The 22,278-nt window shown below is 43.3% G+C and overlaps 2 protein-coding genes across 4 annotated transcripts in view; one reads left to right on the top strand and one right to left on the bottom strand.

Moving 5' to 3' along the window:
• The window catches only part of RPL7A (ribosomal protein L7a), a 475,634-nt gene that overhangs the window by 6,950 nt on the left and 446,406 nt on the right, over positions 1–22,278 (bottom strand). The gene's annotated exons all lie outside the window — the stretch shown is intronic.
• Positions 871–15,447, top strand: MED22 (mediator complex subunit 22). Of its 3 annotated transcripts, none has more exons than XM_082263781.1 (5): positions 871–1,059; positions 2,689–2,818; positions 5,222–5,302; positions 6,312–6,520; positions 15,210–15,447. In XM_082263781.1, the coding sequence occupies exons 2-5, from the start codon at positions 2,696–2,698 to the stop codon at positions 15,382–15,384; spliced, it is 588 nt and encodes a 195-aa protein (XP_082119907.1). In that variant the 5' UTR covers positions 871–1,059; positions 2,689–2,695; the 3' UTR covers positions 15,385–15,447. The 3 variants fall into 3 exon arrangements, with proteins under 3 accessions (XP_082119907.1, XP_082119906.1, XP_082119908.1); XM_082263780.1 differs by having other exon boundaries at positions 874–1,059; positions 15,204–15,447; XM_082263782.1 differs by lacking the exon at positions 15,210–15,447 and having other exon boundaries at positions 897–1,059; positions 6,312–6,833.

Below are 22,278 nucleotides of genomic sequence, written 5' to 3'. Positions count from 1 at the left end.
CCCCCCCCCTCATCTATAATTACAGCTCCTGGGGAGGTAAGGAATACGGCATTAGTGTGCATTAGCTGTAGAAAGGTACCGATACAGGGGGAAAAAAAAACACATCAAGTGATCCAGAGAGATCACACAGCCTCAACATACTGTCATACTGCACCAGTCACTGTACTGAAAATAGAGAGCACAGGACAGAATAAAAAGTACATCACATAGAAAGCCTCAACATACTGTCACACTGCAGCAGCCATGATATACACTGTATAGGCCATCCACAGGATAAAGTATACAGAGCGCATCACACACACCAGAGGGCCTGAACACACATAGATATGACTACAGCACAGAGTATACAATGAGGGTGCAGAGTACAGTATACTGAGCACCCAATGAGGGTGCAGAGCACAGCGTATACACAGCACACTGCACGGAGAGAAGACACAGCCGAGAGCCGGGTACCCTCCCTCATTGCCGGCACTATACAGGCCGCTCTCCGCCTCATATCCCTAGCAGTGTGGAGGAAAACATTACAGCACACTACAGTCCAAAGCTCAGCTCCAGTCCGGGTAATACAACAGAGGATGGCGGCAGATAGAGGAGGCCGAAGAAGCCCACAGCACTCACCATGGCGGACGGGGGAGAGAAAGGAAGAGCGGAGAATTCTGGGTAATATAAGTATCCTGGGCCGGAAGACGCGAGATCTCGCTTACATCACACACGGAGGAGCGCCATCTAGCGGCGGATGAGAGGAAGTACAGCGCTTGCTCTATGGCCGTGTGGTAAAGAGCGCCATCTGCTGGCAGGAGGGAATACAGGTTGAGGACAACACCAAGCCACGCTGCTCTCAGTCTGGGGATGTGTGGCAGCGCAGATATCACACCTGGAAGACCTGGCGGCTCCGCTATAGCAATCCTTTTCCCTCATTTAGAAGTGTTGCACAAAATCTGCGCGGCTCCTTTAAGTCTCTTTGCCCCGCCTGTTCCGGTGAGGCAATCAATCAGCGCGGAGTGGGCGGGGTTCCGGGAGCTGAGTGCTGCTGTAATCGGTGGACGGAGCGCATAGGAGGTCGGTACCGGTTGGGGTGTAAATGGAATGTAAGGCCTCGGAGGTGTGTTGGTTGTGTACGGTGCCCCTTCATACACTCAGGGAAGACATGGCACACCACAAGCGCTGCATTCACTGTGCGTTCACATGCGTTTTCAGTGCATTTATGGAGAAAAATAAATAAAAGTACAATTTTTGCCCCATTCACACTTGTACAAGCTGAGTGTCACATGACTTTGAAGCAATGGCTGTGTAATATTGAGGTCTATGGACATCGAGTCATATCAAAGTAGTGCAGGGAGTACTGTGAATGGTACTCATTGGAAATGATGGAGTATGACTGGTCAGGAGAAGTCGCACAAGTGTTGCAGTAATGGTGTGTACACCTTCATACTCATCAATGTGTACTCACCATTACTGCAACCTTTCACACTTGTGGTGTGGGAAAATGCATGGTACTGCACTGGGTGGCTCACATTAGGAATTGCACAGGAGCGCGCTGCATGTTCCCGGGGTGCTGCCATTACAGCCCATTCATTGTGAATGAATTCCAATCACACCGCACTGTACTGCACCCAATATAATGCCTACAACTGGACTGCATGGTACTTGTGTATCACGTGACCCACTGCGGGCAAACACAAAGGGCCAATTCACACCGTAACACAGATTTTTTTTTTTTAAACTAAAAAGTGCACTTAAGGGTGTGCTTTTAGTCCACCCCCCCCCCCCCCGAAGCAGTAGGACTTCTACCCTGATCCCTCTAGGCACAAGGCTCCTGACAGGGACAAAGGGTTTACATGGTCCACCTAGCCAGAAGGCCTGGCAGACTCCGTTCTTCTGGGCACCCGTCATCCACACTGAAACATTTTATCCTTCTACTCATCATCCACACTGGAACATTTTATCCTTCCACTCATCATACACACTGAAACATTTTATCCTTCTACTCATCATCCACACTGGAACATTTTATCCTTCTACTCATCATCCACACTGGAACATTTTATCCTTCTACTCATCATCCACACTGGAACATTTTATCCTTCTACTCATCATCCACACTGGAACATTTTATCCTTCTACTCATCATACACACTGAAACATTTTATCCTTCTACTCATCATCCACACTGGAACATTTTATCCTTCTACTCATCATACACACTGGAACATTTTATCCTTCTACTCATCATACACACTGGAACATTTTATCCTTCTACTCATCATCCATACTGGAACATTTTATCCTTCTACTCATCATACACATTCCAGTGTGGATGATGAGTAGAAGGATAAAATGTTTCAGTGTGGATGATGAGTAGAACGATAAAATGTTTCAGTGTGGATGATGAGTAGAAGGATAAAATGTTTCAGTGTGGATGATGAGTAGAAGGATAAAATGTTTCAGTGTGGATGATGAGTAGAAGGATAAAATGTTCCATTGTGTATGATACATACAGTGTTTGTATACATAAAGAAATGTCGCCATCAGGCTTCAGGCCATTAGCACCCCCTTCTTGTGACTGGGGATGGGCTAATGAGACCCCATATTTTTGTTCAACTCCTGTGACAGGCTTGCGAAATCTGGGCCTGTTGGGGGTCACGTTTATGTGGAGTGATGTCATAACGCTTTTCTCTGCTTTTCCAGTGACATCATGTCTCAACAGCGGGCTTTACCTCAAAGTAAGGAAACTTTGCTCCAGTCCTACAACAAGCGGCTGAAAGATGATATTAAGTCCATCATGGACAATTTCACTGAGATCATCAAAACTGCTCGGGTGAGTGTTTAACCATGAATAAACGATAACGCTGAACTCCAAGCAGATAAGAAATAACACCAGATTATGTGTTTAATAAAAAAAACATTTGCTGTGTTTTTAAAAGCATCTAGTGCAAGTATTTGAATCTGACTTGACATCAGGCTTTTGCAGTCCGTCCCAGAGAGAAATGCACAGCAATGGACAACCAGCCAGGTGTGCTGCAGTTTTCTTCTGCTAACAATTCACGTGCTGATGGGAGCCTCCATCTTTTGCATTATGTTGGGTATATCCTTATTCGAGGTGTAACATGGTGCAAAGTGCATTTCTCCACATGGTCCATACCAGCTTAATCTCTGGACCATCCAAGCTCATAAGGGAACGATGGAGTAAAGATATTCCTAATATCAAAGTTGGCAGAAATGTTTAACTCCTATTTGATAGTTATTTCTTTTAGGGACAGACTTATTAAACTGAGATATTTTCATAGTCTGTTACAGCTTTTTCATCTGCGGTGTGGTCTGGGTTCTTCAGGGGTGCCTAAAATTGCCCAAGCATTTTCAAGAAGCCAGAGGGTGGCTCAAGCCTACCTTTTTTCGTGACAAAAAGCCACTGGTTGTTTTTTTGCAGCATTAACAACCTTGGGCACTGTGCAGGCCAGCCACTGGCATGCTAACCACTGATAATGTTATCTATTGATATGGAACAGTGGATGCATGCACATCATCTTTGTTTGCCCCTCTCCGTCAGCTTTGGGGTCGACTTAGCTGTGTGAAGGAAATAAATTGAAGGAGAAGAGAAATGCTGTGGTTTACTAGTCAGTACCAGTGTGCCAAAGGTATATTTGCATTTTAAAAATAAGTTGCTTCCAATGTTGGGTGTCCTACTTTTGTGGATGCTGCTGTGTAATGTACAACCATTATTTAGTTTTTTTTATATTTAAGAATAGAATGCCTCGAATGCACCATTTTAAGGGCTCCTTGGCTGAAAAAAGGTTTAGAAACACTGCTGTTTAAACACCTACCTGCCTGCTTCAAATTGGTAAAGAGACACTCCTACCTGGCATAAATGTCAAACTTGATGGGCATCTGCTGCATATGATACGGGCATGTGAAAAGGTCAGGACTTTCTGGTCACAAAACATGGCCTTTACCTTGCGTAACTTTGATGCTCCGAACATTTGTTTTCCAAAATGGTGTCTTTGGTGATTTGAAATTGGTGCTTGTTAAAAATAAATAAATAAAATAAAACATTCCTGGGGGGTCACTTTATTTTTTGCCAGAAAAACAGTGGTACTCCTAGATAGCCACTGAATTCCTTCACCTCCCAACACCTGGAAAAAATTAATAAATCAAATACTACCGCTACACTATATTACCAAATGTATTGGGACACCTGCCTTTACACGCACATGAACTTTATTGGCATCCCAGTTTTAGTCCGTAGGGTTCAATATTGAGTTGGCTCACCCTTTGCAGCTATAACAGCTTCAACTCTTCTGAGAAGGCTGTCCACAAGGTTTAGGAGTGTGTCAATGGGAATGCTTGTGAAAAAATTTAAACCCCAAAAAGAAGGAGTTTGTATAGCGCTTGCTTCTAATTACTCAGGGGCAAGCAATTCCTTTTTCGCACCCCAAATATTGGAATAGACAATCAAGTGGTAAAATATATATATATATATATATATATATATATATATATATATATATATATAAACCATACAAAGCTTAATGGTGGTAATACAAGGATATTAGCTTATGGTGTACATAAATAAATACATCAAATATTAAAGTGCAAAATATTGCCAAATAATAAGTCCCAATAAACAGTTCATATGTGACTTTGTGCGTGAATAAACGTTTTCAGTGCCAAAAATAGGAAAGTGCAAGTGTTAATTCCTCCAGTAGTCCAACTACTGGTATATTGGGCATGACTTGAGATAATAGGGGTTCACACTCACCAGAAATAGTGGGTCTTAGATACCATATGGTAGAAAGACCTTTCAGGCTTGTGGCTTCCTGAGCCTAGAAGGTGACCGCTGGGCCTTATGGTTCCCTGTGGTCCGGGGTCGCTCCTTTTGGTAGTAAACCGATCCTCCAGGCCCAGTGGTTAGGGAAAAATAAAGTGCTCCAATAGTGCAGTACCATTAAAAAGTAGCTTTTATTAAATCTAGCTGGTAAAAAGTACAAAGGAGTTCAAATAGTTTAAAAACGCTTGCTGCGGGTCATGCCTATGGATGGAGAGCGGTGACTGCCGGCTTGCGTTCCACCAGGCTACCCAAAAGCGTGCAGCGTGCGTTCCACCTTAGGTGAAGCCACCAAGCATGTTAAGTAACATATCAGTGATTGGTAAATTGGTATAGCGATTATGGTTGAGCTTTGAAACAAATGTAGAATTCAAATTAGTTTCTTTTTATGTTTTACAGATTGAAGAAGAGCATCAAGTCTCACGCTTAACTCAAGGAGAGCAGGATAACTATGAGATGCATGTCCGAGCTGCTAACATAGTAAGTATGGCAGGCAGTGGTAGCAGGTGATGGGAAATGTCCCAATGATGAAGTTTATAAGATTGAACACCCTATATAATGGCCTTTCTAATACTTTCACTGCCAGCCAAACAGCATTGTATGATGAGAGTGCATCACGTCACCCGTCTGTACTATATGCAGATCTTTATTGCAAAGATTGCCTATAATTCATGTATATGATGGAGTTTGGTCTGTTATGCATCTGCTACTGGCACAAATACCTCAGAAAGTAATTTGAAGTTGGCTGCATAATTTGCAGTATAGAGTAGATAATCCAGGTTATTAGAGTTAATAGAAATAATACAAATATTAACAAAGCGAGTGCACAGATCAGCTTTATAAATAAGAAACTATTCCAATTTATATTTAACTTATGTATAAGTATAACCTGTTTGAGTTGAAAACTAAGGTCCCTTGTGCAGTCAGGGATAAAATGTTCTTTAGACAGGTCTCTGTATGGATCACTGTGTCTATACTGATCTTGCATAAGACGCCCCTTAAACAGTCTGTTAAATCTCCTTGGGGACATTGTTTTCCTGAGCTGTCATTCTCAATTGTTTATGTAGTATCAGAGAATACAGTTTCCTGGAGAAAGTCAGCTGAGCACAGAAGAAATATATCCCTCCTACAGCCTTTTGCACCACAGAGTACAGCATCTTTTTCTGGGGGGGGGTTGCAGAGTGGTAAAGTCACTACCATTTTCCAGTTATATGTTGCAGTTACTGATGTGCCGACTAAAAATGATGTCTGATGCAGCGACCAAACCAATTCTTCTCTTCAGGTAGTTGGAAGGGGTAACTTGTCCACTGTAGGGCATGTTATACAGGTAACCTCCCCTTTGCACATGTGGGTTGTCCCCTGGCATACCTGTGCAGATACCACAAAACCCAATCCTATAACAGAGGAACAGATTTGGAATCACCAGTTTACCATTCTGAAAAGTGTTGTTGGTAGATACACCAATCGTTGTTCTTCTCATGCGTTGTAGGTGCGTGCAGGTGAATCTCTCATGAGGCTGGTCTCCGATCTGAAGCAGTACCTTATTCTGAATGATTTTCCTTCTGTGAATGAGGCCATCAATCAGAGGAACCAACAGCTGCGGACACTCCAGGATGAATGCGACAAAAAGCTCATTTCTCTACGGGACGAGATTGCTATCGATCTTTATGAGCTGGAAGAGGAATATTACTCCTCCAGGTATAAATAGGGGCCTAGGTGCAGCTCCAACGGAAAATGGCATCTTGCAGGAAGCATGCCCTTGTCAGCCATCTTGGACTATGTAGTTTATATTGGTGGCTGGAGTGACGGCAGACATATGTGCCTTAATGAAATAAGAGGTGGCCTTTGCCAGTGTTTTGGGTTATATAATTGGCCTATGGACCCTGTAGAATCCCTGTTGTGTGCCATCTTTTAATACATACTAGATAGAAAGCATTACAAAAGTTAGGCCTCAGTCTGGGTAAAAAAAATACACTTTAAAAAAGAACTATGGTCTCCCATTTAAAATATGAAAAAAATATGCTGCAGCACTTAAGTGCATATGGACCTAGTTTTCTCTTATTCCCTCTGTGAAGTCACAAAAATAGCTGTTAATCCTGCCATTGAAGTCCCTATAATGTAGGTTAATGTGATGGTGTGACAATGATGCTGCACTGCTCCTGAATTCAGAGCAGAGTTGCCACTCATTTAGGCTGAGCCCCCTTGCAGTTGAGCTGGAAAAATGTTGCAGGGGATAAGGTTATGAGCATTGTCACACTATTTCACAAACCTGTAGTTTGTCAGTCAGCACCTGCCCACACCTAGTCCTGCCCACTGCTTTCAGGATTGACAGCGCTGGCTCTGTTACTGAAAATCTCCCACTGTGATATGCAGTGTCTGGGAGGGAGAGCGTGTGAGATACACAATAAAGGGGATTTTGGCTCAGCAGGAAAGGTGAAGTTTTTTACTTTGAGGTTTGTGCGTCTCCTAGTAACTAGATTTGAGACTTGTTTTTACTGTCCTATATAAACTTGCAGATTGGGGCCCAGGACATTTTATTCCATCTCTGTGACATTCTGCTTGCTATTCATGGTGAATTGTCATTGATAATGTATTGAGGGATTGTGTAAGAATTCCTCTGTGACCTTATGATACACCTGGGGCTTGTTTTCTAAAGTTCGAATTTAAATTTCTTAATTGTACATCACAGGACACATTATTTATTACTTATTGGGTAATGTTGCCAGCGTCCAAAGGTGATGCATGCTTCCGTGAGTCTCTCTGAAGATGTTTTTTTAGGACATCGTTCCTATTTCCCTGGGCCCTTTTCCTTTTCCCTTATCTAGGCAGGGGTAGGCTCTATCTGGATTGGTTACTATAGCCAGCAGTGAATGTACAAGGACCCAACATACAAGAGTGGGGATGGCCAGTAATGTCTGTGTTTGGCGCTGGATCCTGTGTACAGTGACACAACAGTGTACAGTTTACTAGGTGATCTTGGTGGCACAGTGCTTTACCGGTTTAGGGCAGTGATTCTTTTGGAGGGGAATTGATTCACTGAAGGCCCTACAGGGTTTATCTGCCTAATGGATGGGGTTTGGGCCTGCTAAGGATCTGCAATGTAATCTGGTGAGTGACTTCTTAACATCAGACCACAGCAAGTACAGGGGCAGTTGTAAGTGTAGTCTTCTGACTTAGGCCAACACTCCTCTCAGGTGGATTGTTGCTTCTCGCTGGGTTACAGGCCTTTCATCTCTGAGCAAGCCATGGCTTCACACGGAGTGGGAAGGAGGACAATGGGACTCCCAGAGTCCCCTATCAGGTAGGGAGGTACCCTTGCAAAGTTTGTCCTGCAATGGCTCCCCTATGTGTCAAATTAGCTCTGATACCCTGCCCTTATCTGGTACCTCTGTTCTATCAGGGGCACATTCCTCCACTTTGTGTAAAAACAGGGATTCTCTGCAGTCATATCTGGACTTGAGATTAGCTCCCAGGAGTGCTCACTTGCCAGTAATACCGGGACACAAACATGAGTATTCTCCTTCCCTTCCACCTTTTTAGCTGGAGTATGAGGTGTCTGAGGAAGTTCCCCTCGACTAGGAAAGAGTGGAAGTTGTGGAGAATCAGGAACACTGTATAGATTGGCTTCCTGGCAGATGTTGCTCACACTAACCTTAAGTTTCCTGCTGCCAGAATCCTCTTCCCCCTAAAGTCACTGGTTTTGGGGCCTGACCTAAAAAAAAAAAAAAATCTCAAGTGCTTTCCAGTGTACCCCCGACTTGCAGGAAGTGATGCATGCTGATTGGGTTCACCCACAGAAGGTGTTTTCATCACTGAAACAGTTTTCTTACCAGTACCCCATAGAGAGAGAGAATTCTACAAGAAGTGGGGTTCGCCAGCTGTTGACCTAGCCCTTTCCTATTTGGATAACACCATGATGGTCCCAGTGGATGATGTCTCGGTCTTTAAAGATGCCACTGACGAGGTTAGAGGCCCTCTTTAAGGTGTTTTTCTCAGTTGGTGGCTGCAGTAGAAGTGTGCTAAGTCCTTAAGGTCTGGGAAAAACAGATGCTTCACTCTAGGGAATCTGATCCCAATTATCCTGCCATTTGGCAGCTCCTAGAATACTTTCTGAGAGCCCTAAACTTCTCAATGCCTGCCTCAGAGGACCCCAAAAGGCAGCTTTCAGAAGTGGGCACCATGTCTGACCACAGGATTCCAGGGCTTCAAAAGTAACACCACTTTCATGAGAAAAAAATTAAGAAAATAGTATAGCACATACAATTGTTACATAAGCCAAGATTTTTTATTTACTGCTTGTGTGATTGACTCACTGATATTCCCTTAAGTCAACACTAATATATATGCCAGCTTTTAGACAACCATTGCAATAGAAATGTAAGTATTGGTGAGATACTCCCCAAGGGATAATTACTTCCGAAAGAATACAGACACTGCAGCTTTCCTCATTAGAACACAGAAAGTGCATCAGATGACTAATAATGAACCAGATTCCCCCCTATCCCCTCATTCAGAATAAGTATGCGCTCATTTGGGTGAAGCAAAGAGCTATTTCTTTAAAGCAACAAAAGGTAGGAATTTGCTACAGTTTGGTAAAATTCCTGCAATGTACATAGATCACCCAGAGGGGTTTATTTTTTCTCAAGAAAAGTGTAGTTACTCTTTACGTGTTGGTTGGCAGAACTTCTATTTAAAAAGCAAATTTAGAGGCTGCCCTTTGAGAGTGAATGCTTATTAGGACTGTCCTTGGACACCAATATCCAGAAGATGACTGTAGGGAAGAGTACTCTCTTACCTCTTAGGAAGAAGGCTAAGGTTACTGTTCAGAAGCCAATAATGTCTTCAGAGTCCAAGAGTTGTTTTGTAAGCAACCAGTGTTATGCTCAAAACAGAAGCCCACATCACAGTTTCATGAGAAGAACTGTAACTCCAAGCCCCTCCAATTGCGGAGGAAAATCCTGTTCTCAGTGAAGGGGTGCCCCTACTCACTCAGGTCGTGGGATGCCTAAGGGCCTTTGCAGCCACATAGACTTGAGATCACAAATGACTGGGTCTGGAGCATGGTATCCAGAGGAATACAAGCTGGAATTTCGCTGTTTTCCCTCTTCCTGCTTTGCGTTTTCTGATCCACAAAAAAAAGGTGTTCCTTGTAGCCCTGGAAAGATTACTGTCCCAAGGGTTTATTGCACCTTTGTCAGTAGAGGGGAGGTCTCAAGGCTTGTACTGAACATGTTCACGGTTCCCAAGCCAAACAGAAACCTCTATTTTTAACCGCAGAGATCTCCACAAGTTCCTGAAAATAGAAAAATTCAGGATGGAGTCCTCCTACTCACTAATTGCTTTTCTTTATCAAGGAACTTTCTGGCGTCGGTCAACAAGGATGCCTACCTACATATACCAATTTTCCAGCTTTACCAATGATTTCTGTATTTTGTGGTGGGAGATCGCCACAACCAGTTTGTTACCCTTCAGCCTGTCCATGGCACCCAGGGTGTTTATCGAGATGTTGGTTTTGGTTTGGGATACCTGGATGACTTGCTCCTAAGAGAGAAGTTGCATTGAAGGCTGATGTTCTACATTCAGATGACCGTACAAGTCTTGGAGAGGTTCAGCTGGGTGCCAAACCTTCAGAAGTCAGCCTTGGGTACAACCCAATGCCTTGAATACTTGGGTTTAATCCTGGATATGTCTGAGGCAAGGTTACTGCTTGTCTCTTTGAGTCCGAGTGGGAGTCTAAGGCAGCCTTTTTCAACCAGGGTGCCCAGGCACCCTAGTGTGCCTTGGGGTTCCTTCAGGGGTGCCTTGGCAAAATGCCTAAAAATTGCCCAAAAATTGTATATGAACCAGCGTGTGGATGAAGTCGCCCTTTTAGTTACACTGAGTCACAGGTTTGCATCATCAGTTGATAAGGAGGATGTCAGTCGCCTGCACAGCATCCTTGTTTGACCCTCCCCTGCCCCTCTCCATGAGCGCTGGCGTCTCATTAGCTGAGTGATGAAAAAAAGGGAGAACAGAAACATTGGAATACTAGTCAGTACCAGTTTGCAAATGTATATTTGCTTTGGAAGAAGTAATCACCTCTAATGTTGAGTGTTCTACTTGGACTTGTGGATGTTGCTGCATTATGTAAAACTATTAGAAAGGCTTTTACTTTTTAGAATGGGGGTGCCTCTAGACTGTCCATAATTTTTAAATGATGACTCGAGATTGTCCAAAGTTCTTAAAGGGTGCCTTGACTGAAAAAAGGTTGAGAAACACTGGTCTAAGGACATTGGAAGATCCCTTGATCAGGACAGCATGAAAGTGTTGTCTCAGGATTTGATATTCCATCCTGCTTTACGGTTACTGGCTTAGACAGCATGGCTGTTGAAGCCCAGGTCCTAAGAGACAGGGATATTTCTGACTATACAAAGTAAATCTCTGGGAAAGTATAACATTGTACATGAAAGGCATTGTTTTATTTGGTGTAAAATGTAGACATTCCGTCATCCACAGTATGTCGTAGGGTGTATTCCAGCTATTCTCCAGTCTGGTCTGAATAAGTCCTTGGCTTTATTTACTATCAAAGGACAAAAGTCGGCCTTGACTATGCTTTTTAAGGTACTATTTGTGCCTCATTCTTTGGTCAGAGCCTTGGCAGTCGTCTTACGTTAAATCTCTCCAAGAGATGTCCCATGTCACTTTCTACACTGAATAAAGTGTTGAGGCCTCGATCCTCTTTCCTGTCTAAGGTGGATTCATTTTTTGCCATCCTTTTTGTCCTATTGTGAAGCATCCAAAAAGGGGGGGGGGGGGGGTTCTTCACACTTTGGACGTTGTTCAAGCTTTTAGGCTGCGACTTCATTTTTGATATTCTGGTCTGGCTGCTTCTAAATCCACTTATAGGTGGATTTCTCAGCTCATTTCTCAGGCCTATGGGATCAGAGCTGTCCTTTTCCAGTTAAGGCCTCTTTCACACTTGTGCGACTTGTCCTGTGATTTGGGACTGCAAAGTCGCATGACAAGTCATACTCCATGATTTCCAATGAGTATCGTTCATAGCTGTGTGACTTCAAGTTGCAACGACTTCAAAGTAGTCCTCGCACTACTTTGGTCCAACTTTGATGCGTTTGGAGGTCCATAGACATAGGCATTGCTTTAAGTCCAGTCAAAATCACAGTAAAATTGCGTGACTTTTAGGTCGCACAAGTGTGAAAGGGGCCTAAGGCCCATTTTACTTAGAAGTGTACGTTCTTGCTGGGACACTCAGCATTAACCTTCTATTGTACATATTTGTAAGGCTGCTTCCTTGTATTGTCTTCACACATTCTACCAGGTCAATGGTTTTTCCCTCCCAACTGATGCCAATTTCAAATTGAAGGTCTTGCAGACAGCTTTGGAAGGGATTCTCCCTTTTCTGTTTTGAGCCATGTTGTGTTGCTCTCCCCTCAGGTTTATTGTTTTGGGACATCCCATGTAGTACTGACTATTAACTCCTCTGTGTCCTGTGATGTACGATTAAGACATTTAGGATGTTTTGTTTATCTGTAAAGTCCTTTTTCTGGAGTATATTGCAGCACATAGAGATCCCTCCCTTCTGGCTTGTGGTTCCTCATTGCTTACTACAAAACTGAGGCTTATCTGGGCTGGGAAGGGTTATGCCCAGGTGGGGACTTCTGCCTTTTCATCTGGCCACTGTTCATTCACCTGAAGGTGGCAACATAGCCCATGTATTAATGACTATTTACTACTCTGTGTCCTGTGATGTAGTTCAAGAAAAGGATTTTACAGGTAAACCAAAAATTCTAATTTTACACTTTTTTCCCGCACTTTTTTGCTGCCCCAGAATTATTTCCACTTTTTTACCCCCAGCAATGTAAAAATCCCCTTTTTAAATGTAGTTTTTAGACCGATATCATTAATTTATAAAAACTTGATCCGCACCATGATCCATCAGTTTCAGTTTAGTATAAAGAAAGGAGAACCTTTTCTCGGGTTGGTGCAATGGTTTTATTTTTTTCTCTGATCCTAAAATAGGCCCAGTGTCTTTTTTTTTTTTTCCAGTTACTTCAGTCATGTTGTGCCTGTGCCTTTTAATGAATATATAATTGGTTTATATTATGATAGTAATATATGAAGAATAAAGCTGCGTTGACCTCCCTAAGTGTTTATATTTTGCCTAACTTGTCTTAAGGTGGCCACACACAACCATTCTTCTCTTTCATAGTATTGCCAATATCTGCATGGTGTTTAGAGTGTTTAATACAGGTTTAGAGGAATGTCAGTAGGCAAGTTGTCCTGGGGTAGGCTTTTAAGTAGGGACTGTGTAAGGAAAACATTGGGGGGGGAATTGGCAAAGAACACAAAAAGTCTTGCCCAACTCTTCTAAAATTTGAACCTGAAGCAGATGCTGCTCTTACAACTACAGTTGTAACAACTGTTGAAAAATGACACTAGGGCTTCTGCAGGAAGTTTTTTCAGGGTGGTCTGGAAGTACAGCGAAAGCTGTACTATCAGACTGAGAGAAAAGCATTGAGTAAGTGTAAAGGAAACCTTTTTATTTAAAAAAATAAATAAAAAATAACAAACATGTCATACTTACCTCCTCTTCTTGGGTCTCCTGCTGCTGCTCTGGGCCCCTCCCCCTTGCTGAGTGCCCCCATAGCAAGCCGCTTGCTATGGGGGCACTTGGGCATGCTTGCTCCCTCAGAGCACGGCTCAGCCCCAACCCCCCTGCTCCAGCTTCACTGGCTGTTTGAAAGCAGTGGGAGCCAATGGCTCTCACTGCTGCATCTCAGCCAATCAGGGGGGAGAGGCCCAGGAGAGCCTTGGGTCTCGTGCACATTGCTGGATTGAGATCGGGCTTAGGTAAGTATTAGGGGGAGGGGAACTGAACATTGGAGGTTTTTTACCTTTTGTGCAAAGAATGCATGAAGGTAAAAAAAAACCTTCAGCCTTTACGACCACTTTAAGGTACTGTGAAGTGATTTGGCTATTTATTACAATTTAGGAGTGGTAACTTTTCTTTACAAAGCAGAATTTACAAAAATCTCTGTACCCGGGGTTCCACTCTAAGCCATCTTCTAAGAGGATTCTTCTCGGTAGGCTCCATGTGTGAGAAGTTGTATATAAACCAGCTCAGGGATCCCTTCATATGTTTGTGTTTCTAAAAGAGTCCACAAATGAGTGGGCTTAGCTACAGAATCTCCGGGGAAGCTGTCTTTCTACAGCTTCTTTCTTCTCTAATCATCTACACCTGCTTTCAAAATTGAAGGCATATACAGTAAAGAATCATCATTTATTTAAAAAAAAAACACACACACCTCCTGTATGTCTTATGATATTTAATCCGACTGGGAGCAATAGAACATTCAATTTTATATCTCATTTAAAGTTGCACTGCTCCCCACCAACTGTTTCCATAATATCTGGGTCAGTTTGATTTTTAAATCACAACTTCAGTGTGTTGAGGTGTCCTCAAGACCACAGCTTCACAACTTTTCTTTACTGCCAGTCTCAAGGCACTGTATGACAGAATATGTAATAAGTGGTATTGCCTGTAAGTAGAACGCAGCATAAAGAGAATGCCAGAAGCTGAAAACTATGTTTTATTATCCATTTACACACAAATTTGTCATGGCACTATAGAAAAGAAGGTTTTGTTTCAATGACCAGTCAGTGATTTTATAGAGTGTAAGTACTGTGTATCACCATAGGCAGCTGATGCTGGGAGATGATGGCATCCCTTAGATCAGTGGTCCTCAACCCCGGTCCTCAGGGCCCACTAACAGGCCAGATTTTAGGTATTACCTTGGGGAGATGCAGACTAGAATACTGCAATCACTGAGCAACAAATTATATCACCTGGGATGTATTTCAGTTATCTTGCAAACCTGGCCTGTTAGTGGGCCCTGAGGACCAGGGTTGAGGACCAGGGCCTTAGATGATCCAACTTCCATAGTGTCCATTGGAAATAGTATTTCTACATTCTACAGCATATAGTTGTTTTTTTATCTTGTAGTCTAGCAAAAATTAAGTTTTATATGCAGAATATACATTTACTCCCAAGTTTATGATTAACCTACCAGGAAGTAAATATCTCATGTTCATAATATAATGAAGACAGGCCATATATTCTTAATTGACCTTTTTATAGGGACTTCTTTGCATCTTCTCCCAGCACAGGGTGTAAACTGGTGACATATAAGTGACAGCGCTCCCATATGGCCAGCTGCTGTTCCATGTAGTTATGGCCTATATGGGGATCGTTATCTCAGTCCTTAATGAAATGAATTCTTGCTGCTGTTTTTCTTAACCCTCTACTTCTGTCTTACTTTTCTCTCCACTCTCCTTTCGCTTCCCGGACACTCTCTGCTTTACCTGTTGGCCTTTGTGTTGTAAGCTACAGTGTGTGTGAGCCAAGTGATCTACCGCTGTGTGAAGCATACTGGAACTGCGACAGCCTGGACTCCTCACCTCCGGATTTCTCTTCGCCATTGGTATCAGTGGAAACCGCTTCCAGCAATAACCAAATTCATGCATCTCCTCACCTAAATGGCGGAGGCATGGTGGAGCACAGCTGAGTTATATTTGTCCACTTCCACATCCATCAGCAGCTTGTACATTGATGGTCACTAAAGACTCACAGCTGCTCATTCCATTCCACAATCACACATAGGTAATGTTCTATAACAGTGATGATGAACCTTGGCACCCCAGATGTTTTGGAACTAAATTTCCCATGATGCTCATGCATTCTGCAGTGTACTTGAGCATCATGGCAAATGTAGTTCCAAAACATCTGGGGTGCCAAGGTTTGCCATCACTGTTAATCACTTGTAATCAGGTGCAATATATGCAGATTGAGGAGGCTTTGGAGGGTGGGGCAGCCATGTTATTAGACCTTCTATCTTCAACATTTCTCCTGAGAGTAGCACCCATGTCTCCCACTTCATTGTATTTGGTCATAATAAGAGGAAGGCTTTACCCACACTCCATACTGTTGCCCACCTGTCTCCCCAACTGATAGTGGAGTATCTTGTCTAGCTGCTGATACAAGCAACAACAGTTGGTGAGTCTGCTGATGTTTTTGTCAGGCCTCAAAATATATCAGCCATGTGGTTTGAGTCTAGGTCTTGAAATGTATACAGAGAAAGGCAAAGTCTTGCACAATTACTTCAAAATTAACTTTGTGTTAATGGACTCTACAGAGGGAAGGTGGCCCTTTTTTGAGCTGAACCAGCGCCATATATTCTCATGTCCAATACAGACAGCAACTTCTCTGTACAAAAACTCAGCTTCACTAAAGACTGCCTTAAGAAATGTTATATTTGGATGACGTTGGGCTGGATAATCTCCTGGCAATTCTACCCTTTGAAATTACCCATAATAAAGGGTTTGAGGTGCGAGACTATATATCGCTCACCTCTGCTTAATCTTTGGCCTGTTTCAGCTTGTACGAGAATATTTTACAAAGATTTTCAATTGAGGTCATGGGGCTTTAAGCCATTCAGTTCCAGTTTGGAGAGGGTAAGTCCAGTGCTGTCACTTCAAACACACTTCTAGCTGTCTTCCATAAGCTTGTTGAGAGCCCACAAAGTTTGATAACAGCCTGTTTAAAGTGATAGCCTGCTCTCCCATTATGATTTAAATGTCACCGTACTGCAACTGAGAACTACTTTACTTTACTTTAAAGGCTAAAGCAAAGCTAGCTTGAATTTTGCTGAAAGCTTTGTAAAAGCTTGCTGAACGAACACATTGCTCTTTCACATACTGAAGTCTTTGTGTACAAGGACTCGGGGTCCTTTTCCCACTAGCAGTATCATGTAATGCCATACTGAAAAGTGATCTGCAATGGATGGCTTTTCAGAGGACAGTGAAAGGAGTTTAGCAGGTGTTCACTAGGTGATACTAATATGTTTTTGTGTTTTTTTTCCAGACCGACAACTTTACATTATGGGACTGCACCATAACTGTGAGCCAATTTTTTGGCTTGTGGTTGTGGTGTAACCCCATTCACTTACATGGCAGAGTTCAACAGGCAGAGCTGCCTATCAATCTCTGCATGTAGCATTAAAATTGCGGCAACACAATCCAAAGCATCACAGTCGCAACAATGTATGCTGCTCCGAGTGGCACTATGTCCGCTTGTAGGTCAGGTGCTGGTAAAAATGCAGATCAACCACCTGGTTTTACTGACCTCTGATCGACCATGTGAAAGTAACCTAAATGTTACGTTTGATAATACAAATCTGATGAAGCTGCTATTTGTTAAGGTGGTGGGGTGGTTGCTCCCCTGTGATGTGTGGTTCAAAGGCTTTATTCACTCCTGCCTAGGGACCCCTTGGGTGAGACTTTTTGCTTCAACCCCCATAGAATGCTGGGAATTTCAGTTCAGGGACTGGGCAGCACATATAGTGTTAGCAGTGAAAGTACCCACATGGAGGACGCAAAATAGGTCAGTATTTTTGTAACTTTCAGGTATCAGCCAGTAAGAGACATATCTGCTGGAGATACACTTTTTTTTTTTTGTGATCAGTGCTTCACTGAGCTGTGTGCTCCGGGAAGAGAAGGGTTAACTGTCAACTGTGAACATTTAAACCTTTTTCCTATTTCCAGAGTGTCGGGTAAAGTGCAGTGCACTAAGTTTTTTTTTTTTTTTTTTATTATATATATATATATATATATATATATATATATATATATATATATATATATATATTTGGTTACCATGTAGACAAGTAACACTGTTGCTCACCAGTCGAGTTTTGGTTTTGTTCTGTATATATTGTAGACGGTAAAATAAAAATTAAATCCTTTTTTCTAACATTGTGTTTGTAATTTATTTTGCACAGTCTGTATTGCTGCAATGTGCAGATATATGGCTTCTATAGCTATAGACAGGGCATTTTACAAACTACATATAGAATATAGGCTGTATAATTGTACGGTGCGTTAAATTAAAGCTGTGTCAATACTTTACAATTCTGTCTTCATACGGCAAAGTATGTGATGTACTGAATAGAGTGGCCTAGTTTCTGGGAAGTGATAATCAGAGTTTAGCAGACAGAGCCCCTGTTTGGAGCTTTGACATGGATGAAGAGAGCTGCCATACATGTAGGAAATCCTGGTCACTGAGGGAGTTCAGACCAATGTCGGACAGCTTATTTCTAATCATATGGCCAGATATGTCACTGAGATTGGTGTGTGGGGTAACATCTGCTCTTCCTGCACAAGTTATCTGAGTGTTGGAACCTCTTTAAGCATACACATGTGATGCTTGGTAGTTCTATAATAGATCAAGGTGATCAGCCCTGCTTGAGAGATTACAAAAAAATGGAAAATCTCCCAGTGTGTTGACCTACTTCTGATTTCTATCACTCCTGGAGGTCAAAAATGGCCCAATCATTCCACTGGATCCTTGAAACGAGATCACCTCTTGTGTAAACCATTTAAGTGCACCCTTTATCTGCATGTCATGATAACTAACACTATAGCGCCCCCAGTGCTGACCCAAGGTGTACAATAGCAAGGTATGCCGATCTGGCTCAAAGTGTTGCCACGTCCCCCAATGACAAGCCTATGTCACTGCGTGTTGTTTTCCTGCATTTGACATAGGTCTGGAACAACACGTCAAATGCAGTAAAATCCAATAACTTTTATTGAGTAGTACACATGGCATTTCAGAGGCTGCATTGACCCTGCTTTGCATTACAGTGTATTTCTTAGGATGCAGTATGTCCTATTATGGTGCATTTGAACTACAGGAAAATAGGTCAAGTGCAGCCTTTATTTCCTATGATCTTTAGCTCCACTTGGTGGCCATAATGAGGTACTTTTTTGAAATACCTCAACCAGGAAAATACAGCATTATGGTCACTAGAGCTGGCAATAGTAGGAAATAAACATATTACCGTGCACTACATTATTTTTTTAAATAAACAGACCCTTTAGTGTTAAAGAATAGTTGTGAATTAAAGGATGTGTATGTATCCTGCACCCCCCATAGAGTGTGTAATGGCCATCCAGAATGGCAATGCAAAGGTTGTCCATTTTGCTGTATATAAGTGCAGTAGAGGGGAGCACAGAGATGAAAGATGGTGGCAGGCATTGTGAATTCTACAGTATATCTTGGTCATGATTAGAAGGGCAGACGTTGGCTGGGGGACATGAAAGATCTCTAGCATACAAGACAATACAGGTAAATAAAATTCTCATAACATTATAGCATAAAGGGTCCATTCTTTCCATATAAAAATCTTCCAGTCTTGGAAGACTAGATCAAATTAATTCTTTGCTCCAGTTCAGTAGCGACCACTCTGGGCCATTCCGACTGCACTCTTGGTCATCACTCTCTCCTCTTGCTGAGCTCAGCTGCCACTGTACCCAAGACCTAGGGCACATGTGTCAAACACAAGGCCATTTCATGTGGCCCTTTCCCCTCTGTTGCAGATGTAGCACCCCCTAATCTCTGTCTCAGCAGCTGGCAGCAGAGAGAAGGAAAGAACTCCTTCTACAGATCCTGCACATCTTTGTGCAGCTGCAGCACCCCCTCATCTTCACCTCCCCTTCTTTTAGCATTGAGCACACACTGGCAGCTGACTTCAGCACTCTCCTGGTGCTCCTCCAGACCCTGCACTTTCTGCTTCCCAGCTCCACCCCAGCTTCTTCCCATTAGCAGCACAAGATAGGGGGGTGCACTATAAAGTATGGTAGCGTGGGGGACTCTACTTCTGATAATAGGGGAATGTTGACAGCTGATGTAAGGGGGGTTGGGGTGCTCTGGACATCTAGTCTGGCCTTTTGAGGGCAACAATATTGCTGATGTGGCCCGCAATGAAACTGAGTTTGACACCCCTGACATAGGAAATTGGTTATCTAAAATGTGGACTTTACATGTAAGCTGTGTCCAAACTTCTCCTGGAGGACAGCCAATCACAGTGGTCACATGATCAACAATCCTTTCCATCCCTGTGAGCGTTAAGAACTTTTAAAGTAGACGCCAGGGCAGGCGGAAAAGAGTTAAGCTTTTTTTTTTCTTTGTTTCACCTTCTGATACAGCCAATGACCCACTTCCTGTTTTAGGGTGTCTCCACTCTGGATGGAGGCACAACGAAGACACCTTTGGACAAGCAGCATTGTCAGTCTGGGGAGATGGTAGTGTTAGATTTACTAGCAGATTTAGATGGACTTAACAAATGTATCTGAACGCCAGCTAACAATATGTAAGCCATGGATGTCCAACCTTTTGGCTTCTCTGGGCCACATTGAGTGTAGAGAAATTTTCTCGGGCCGCATATAAAATATATACTATAGTTAAGGTATATAAGTAATAAAACGCCGTTGCGCTGTATCAGGAATACTGGAATCAGTATACAGAGGTTTACTTCTTCTGAGAGATATTAAAGGAACACTCTAACCACCATGACCAGTTCAGTGATTTGAAGTGGTCATGGTGGTAGGAGTCAGAAACACTGCACATGCTGGGATATTTACAGTTATGTGCTGGGGGTAAGGCAAGTGCCGGCAATCGGCTGTGTATAGAGCGGGGAGAGACTGTGAGGAGGACAGCGGGGGAGCGCAGGGAAGGCGAGTGTGATTCCGGAGTAATCCCGAGTGTGGCTCGGAGTTACCGCTTTTGGTACTGAAAATTAACCCCAAGCCACACTCGGGAGGTTAATGGAGGGTTTGATCAGGTTAGAGTTACCACCTCATCCCTTTAAACCAGGACACATATTAATTACCGGTTCTGTGGCTGATTAAGGTGGTAATTAAACTCACTTAGTGCCTTAAGTGCATTACATTAGCCTCAGAACCTTTGTAATTTATATGTGTTCTGGATTAAAGGGATAAGGTGGCAATCCTAGATCAGGTCCACCTGAAAAACTGGCAGGCAGAACTGACTGGACTGCTGGTGTGAAAGGTCCCCAAGTCATGCAATAGCAGACGGGAGGAAGCATGGATATGTACAGCCTAGAGAAATGGTTTTAAGTGGCCATAGATGGATCAAAATATGGACAGTTTAGCCAGGCCCAGCTAAATTTCAATCCATGTTTGGCCACTTCAGTTGAACATAAGGCCATCTACCGATCGCGCATAGTGCCCCCTCATCCTCCTGTCATGCCTTGTTCCAAGCTACATTCATGTTTGAATAATGTGCCCAGGTTTCAACACGGAAACCCAGACACATGAGTCAAAACCCAGACTGTCCGGGTGAATCCTGGACAGGTGGCAAACCCCAGCTGATCTGTGTAATCTGACAGTGGGAGAGTGTCCTTGCTTTCAGAATACAACAGTGCAGTGGAGAAGATTCCCCCATCCACCCTGAATGTGTGGATGGGGAAATTAGTTCAGTTTTTCCCATTTAGCCCGCTGGTTTAACCAACAAAATGAAACCATGTATGGAAAGCTTTAGGGCCCTTTCACACGGGGCTCTTTTCACACTGGTGGCAGTGTGAAAACGCCCTAATCCCACTGCCATGCCCACAGGCCCATTGATCTCCTCCAGAAACTGGTAGACTGGCTGTCATGCTGATCTTCCTGTACAGGGACCCAGAACAAGGCTTGAAGCGCCTCCTAATCGAATCTACATATTAGTCCAATCTCACACATTCTCAGTATTGAAGTCAAGGACAAGCATGACAGCCAGGAGCCACGGCTCTCCGACCTCACATCATCACACACAGCCCTATACTGCACGATCCGCTCTGACCACTACTTATCCTGCCTGAGACAGACACGTCACTACATGGCGGAGGGTGGAGGTAGGGGGCGGACCAACACACCAGGACAGATCGGCGCTCTGATAGTCGGGTCTGGCAGTCCATGTGCGGCGCATGGGGGGACCGGAAGTGGGTGCACAGAGCAGCCGATGATTGCTGGAAGTGGCTGTGAATCGGGTATTGTGCTTCTATCGTGTGTGGGGGTGATGTGTCCTCATAGACAGCTATAGGAGGGGGCTGTGATCTTTCATCCATCACACGGTATGATGTTCCTGGCAGATCGCTGTCTGTGTATTCCTGTACTCATGTTTAAGTTGTCCCCTCTCCCGCACATCTCCTGACACCTCCAGTGCCATGTGGTCACAGCTCCCAGCGTCTGAAAACAATTAGGAAGAATATTCACTATACGGAAGTGTGGTCTATGGCTTCATTTCGCCACATTTTACACTAAATTGGGTATCAGTGGGATCAAACAAATCCCTACAGATTAAAGCAGTATTAAACCCAAGATGTAAGATATTGCAGATTACCAATTGGCTGCATTGGTTTTCTTCTTAGGGCCCCTTTCACACTGCTGGACCAATCGGGTTCACCTGTCAGTTTTCTAGGCAGACCCGATCAGACCATCCATTGCTCCCTATGGAGCGGCAGATGTCAGTGGACACGTCTGCTGACATCCGGTCTGCTAAAAAAAGATGTTCCCCCATCTGTTTGGCGGATCAGGGGTTAATCAGACGGTAATGGACAGGTCTGTTT

This window comes from Pelophylax lessonae (assembly GCF_965119305.1).
Source record: "Pelophylax lessonae genome assembly, chromosome: 7".
NCBI lineage: Eukaryota > Metazoa > Chordata > Amphibia > Anura > Ranidae > Pelophylax > Pelophylax lessonae.
Note: the sequence above shows the minus strand (reverse complement) of the source record. Positions and strands in the feature narration are given on the sequence as shown.